At 43.4% G+C, this 5,000-nt stretch overlaps 1 protein-coding gene across 2 annotated transcripts in view; it reads right to left on the bottom strand.

Moving 5' to 3' along the window:
- LOC127009667 (guanylate cyclase 32E-like) overlaps positions 1–5,000 on the bottom strand; it is a 318,091-nt gene that overhangs the window by 41,314 nt on the left and 271,777 nt on the right. For both annotated transcript variants that reach the window (XM_050882945.1, XM_050882946.1), the window contains exon 17: positions 3,327–3,431. In XM_050882945.1, coding sequence (XP_050738902.1) covers positions 3,327–3,431 — 105 coding nt within the window. The remainder of the gene's footprint in view (positions 1–3,326; positions 3,432–5,000) is intronic.

Here is a 5,000-nt window from a genome sequence, read left to right as displayed (position 1 = left end):
TACTACTACTACTACTACTACTACTACTACTACTACTACTACTACTACTACTACTACTACTACTACAGGCAGGCAGTATGAGAGACACATAGAAATATAAAAAAATAAAAAAAATCCTGAACCGACAAAACTACATATAGACTAAAAAAATAAAAACAAAGAAAGACAAAGAGAAAAAGACAAAAGAGATAGATAACCATTTTCACATCCAGACAAATGGACATGTAAAAAAAAAAAAACCTGGTGTACAGAAAGACTGACAGACAGACGTACAGACAAGTGGCTTAGCTCTAACAACCACCTTGGCTTAATCAGGACACCTCTCCTCTCGAAAATGACCTCTCTTTCGGCCACCTCTTTTGAATCTCTTTTTTTTTTTAGGAGCAGTGAAGCGGGCTTTTTTTTATTTTTTATTATTGTTTCCTTTTTTTTGTGCCCTTGAGCTGTCTCCTTTGTTGTAAAAAAAAAATGACGAAGTGTAAGCTGATCACAAGGAGAAACGTATGCGCAAATTAACTAGGACGAGAATATGAAGGAGGTAACAAGAGTGGAGAGCGAGAGAGGAGGCGGGGGGGGCGGGCGGTGAGGGGATAACTAAAACAAGGAAAGGGAAACGCTGTGAGAAGATGATTTCGAAAGTGAGTGATGGAAGGTGACACCATGCATATATACACACACACATACGTACATACATACAGACATACATACAGACAGACAGAAAGACAGACAAGTAGGAAGGTAGTGCGGAAACAGACATAGACAAGGTAATAACAGACAGACAGACAGACAGGTAGGAAGGTAGTGCGGAAACAGACATAGACAAGGTAATAACAGACAGACAGACAGACAGACAAGTAGGAAGGTAGGTACACAGACGTCATTTGACAAGGTGATGAACAGACAGACAGACAGAAAGACAGACAGACAGATTGATACATTAACAGACAGCAGGATGGAAAACAAGTAACATAGACAGAGACACACGAACAGACAGGCAGAATACAGCAAGAAAACAGAGAAAAAGCAAATACGGACTCAAATAAACAGACAAACAGCTACACGAAACAACCAGAGAGCTCAGGGATCATGGCTCACGTGACCCGTATCATCCAAGGGGTCAGTAAGATTATCAAGAGGAAAAAGGCAGGGAATGAAGAATGAAGCGAACAACTGGATACAAATAGAAGTAGATAGAAGAGAAGATAGAGAGACAGAAGCTAGAAAGGCAGCCAGGTACATAAACAGCGAGGTAATACAGGCATCATAACGTAGCCATCTTGAGTGACATGAGACCAAGCAGTAAGAGGATTAAATGAAGACAATAGGGAAGGACAAACGACGAGACACAAAGCGACGTTCCTTGATACAACAGGCAGGGGAGCAGATTTGAGAGCTTGTGTGTACCGCGCGTTCTGTTCATATTCGTCTTGTCATCTTTCTCCTCTTGTTTTTTTGTCCCTTTCTTTTACAGTTTAGCTTACATTTTCTTTTTAGGGTTTAGTTGTAATCCCTTTGTTGATCTTTTCTCGTATAGTTGTAGTGATTGTTGTTGTTGTAGTTTCTTTAAGAGGATGAAACGAAAATAAGAGGACAGGCGACTTGGTACAAAGCCAGACAGTTAATAAGATAGCAAGAGGATGTGGGGATGAGAGAGCTCGCTGGGTAGGGTGGGAATACCAGTACATTCATCTGGATTGACCCGACGGAGAAGTGGGAGGATTAAACAAGGATAAGAGACGGATAGACGACTAGTTACAGCCTTGAAGGGATAGTTACGAAGCTAAAAGAGGATAGATACAGATACAGATACAGAATACAGAATACAGATACAGAACTAGATACAGACTCAGACAGACACACAAACAGACAACCGATAAAACACAGACCCACCCAACCAGTTATAATATAGAAGGTACATCATTCACCCACCCGTAGAAGCAACAGACAAGGTGGTACAAAGAATGGCAAAGAGAAGCAGAAGACAAACCTACACACAAACAGACGACCGATAAAACACAGAACCACCCAACCAGTTATAATATAGAAGGTACATCATTCACCCACCCGTAGAAGCAACAGACGAGGTAGTACAAAGAATGGCAAAGAGAAGCAGAAGACAAACCTACAGAGACAGAAGGTGACATAGAGAACCAACCAGACAAACAGCTAATCACTCACTCAGGGCCAGTATTCTGACACTTTTGGGTCTCACAACAAATATCTATATAGGCCACAAAGGAGTTAGAGGAAAGAGAGAGAAAAGAATGAAGAGGAAAAGAGAGATGTGGTAGCGAAGGTGTGTTAGCAAAAGTTGGTGGAGAGAAGTGAAGTGACAGTTTTTCACATTTGAAGTGCAGAAGCCTTATCAAGCTATTACTAGGCTATTAAAACTACCACGGAACACGCACCATCTATATCCCCTTGACTGCGGATTTCCTACAAGAAGACCTCACCAAGCTACAGAGATGGAACAAAAAGTGGCTACTACAACTCAATGAAGAAAAATGTAAAGTCATGCACCGTGGGAGGGGAAATCCAGCATACCAATACCACATGGGAAACACTCCACTATCCACCACAGAGGCAGAGAAAGGCCTGGGACTTGATGTTACCAGGCTACCAGTGAAGGCCAAATCCGTGCCATTCGCAGCGTACGGAATATGAAAGCCTTATCAAATGTGGGTGTGTAAGGGGCATAGTTTTAAACCATTCGAGGCCCAAGCATGTACACAATTGAGAAGGCTTACCACAACAGCCCTTTCTTATTAGCTCTTTTTACCTTGGTCTGTTGATAGGGCGACGGGGAGCAAGAGTTCTGGGCTTGGAGGAGTTATCTTTTCCATTGGTAGTTTTAGGCCCATGGTGGTAGTCTGACAAAGTTTACCATGAACGTGAGAAAGCAGTAACCCGGTAGCAGCGACGGGCCAAATTTGTGGCTTTACCTTGTAGCAGTGACGGGCCAAATTTTTGCCATGATATAAACCCAAAAAATAGATGATGCATAAACTGATCACAAATGCGTTGATATATATTATGAAATGGTTGGCGTGAGTGATGATTTTTTCTCATTTTTCTCGCTTAGAGGGACCATTAAGAAACATGATCTCCGCAGCTACTGGGTTAAGAAACATGATCCCCGCAGCTACTGGGTTAAAATCAGAACGCTTTTTGTAATCTTTTCAGTCTTTGGAAATAACTATTGATGTGAGAGGCGGAAGTGTCTGAGAATACCGATATAATCACCGAAATGTGTGAAAATATGGGTATACAGGGATCCAATCAGCCAGGCAGCATGTACAGGTGTCAATCAAGCACTATTCACCCACCTTGAGGGAGCCGCGGGAGCAGTATTCCGTCACTATGCACACGTTGGGGGGGTCCACACACGCGCCCACGAAGCCTAGCAAGTTGTCGTGGCGGAGGTCCCGGATCTGTTAGGGCGAGAATGGGAAGGATCAGACGAGGAGTAAGAGGAGGAGGAGCGGAAGGAGAAGGAGTAAAGGAGGAGCAGGACTGAAGGAGAAGGGAAAGGAGAGGTGTAGTGTTGACGAAGAAGGTGTGAGGAAGAGATAGTTAGTTGACGAGCCATGGATGCAAGACAAACATAAGAATAACATATGCAAAAGAAGGAAAGGGATGAAGAAGCGTGAAGGTTGGGAAGGAGAGGGAGTAAGAGAAGGAAGAGGAAAGGGATGGGGAGGTGTAGTGTTGACGCAGGTGTGAGAAGAGAGACCTAGGTGTCATGGGGGAAAGAGGAACATATAGAAAATAGACATATAGAAACGAAGAAAAGGGACGAAGGGGCGTAAAGGTTGCTGGGGAAGGAGAGGGAGTGTGAGGAAAAATTGATGGCGAGGAGAAAATGACAAAAGTGTTGGGAAAAAGCGGAGGAGGGCTGGGGAAGAGGGTGAAAGGAAAGAGAGAAAAGAATGAAGTGGAAAAGAAAGATGTGGTAGCAAAGAAGGTGTGTGAGGAAAAGTTGGCGGAGGGAAGTGAAGTGACAAATATCGAAGAAAGAGGAGAAGGACAAGAAGAAGAAGAAGAAGAAGAAGAAGAAGAAGAAGAAGAAGAAGAAGAAGAAGAAGAACTAAGAGAAAAGGAATGAAGAAAGAGAGATTAAATGATGTGGAGGTAATAGAAATGAAGAATGAGGAAAGGTAATCGATCAAAACGGATAAAAAAGAGGAAGAATGGTGCAGATAGATGGAAAAAGAGAAAGAGAGGGAGGAGAAGAGAAAGAGAGGAGGAAGAAGGGTGGGTAAATGATGTGGACGGGTAGATTAGAGTAAGAGGGTAAAGGAGATGGTTGAAGAGGGGGGTGGATACAGTAGAGGTATTGATTGGATAATGATGGAGGAGGAGGAAACATGGAAACATGGACGAGCAGGCAGCAGAAAGCCTATTGGCTCATTGCGAGGCTGCCTGCTTTTAGAGATTTAATCAATCCGTCAGCCACAGGAGTGGCTTGCGGAAAGGATTGATTAAAGCACTACTGAACGTACTCGTGGATACGTTTAGTTCACTCCCGACGCAGCAAAGTGACGGTCAATGCGATTTTTAAAGGAGTTGATTGTTTTCGCACTAGCCACTCCTGCAGGAAGGTTGTTCCAATGGCGGACGACTCTGTTCGAAAAATACCTCCTGCCGATATCCGTAAAGCATCGCTTGGCTTGAATTGTTTTACCGTTGTTTCTTGTTCGCGGGTTAGATTGTAGCGTGAAGAGTTTGTAGTGATCAACATTGCTGAATTTGTTCAGGTACTTGAAGACTTGTATCATGTCTCCCCCAGTCATCTCGTTTCCAACGTGAAGAAGTTGAGTCGCTTGAGTCGTTCTTCGTAAGGTTGCGTTCTCAATGATGGTATCATTTTCGTACGCGTCGCCGTACTCTCGAGTAATTAATTCAATGTCTTTCTTGTAGTTAGGAGACCAGAACTGCACGGCGTATTCCAGGTGGGGCCTTACCAGCGAATTGTACAAGGTTAACACAACCCCAGCGTC

Source organism: Eriocheir sinensis, chromosome 41 (genome assembly GCF_024679095.1).
Source record: "Eriocheir sinensis breed Jianghai 21 chromosome 41, ASM2467909v1, whole genome shotgun sequence".
In the NCBI taxonomy this organism is placed as follows: Eukaryota; Metazoa; Arthropoda; class Malacostraca; order Decapoda; family Varunidae; genus Eriocheir; species Eriocheir sinensis.
The sequence above is the reverse complement of the archived record's forward strand: the minus strand, read 5'-3'. Positions and strand labels throughout refer to the sequence as shown.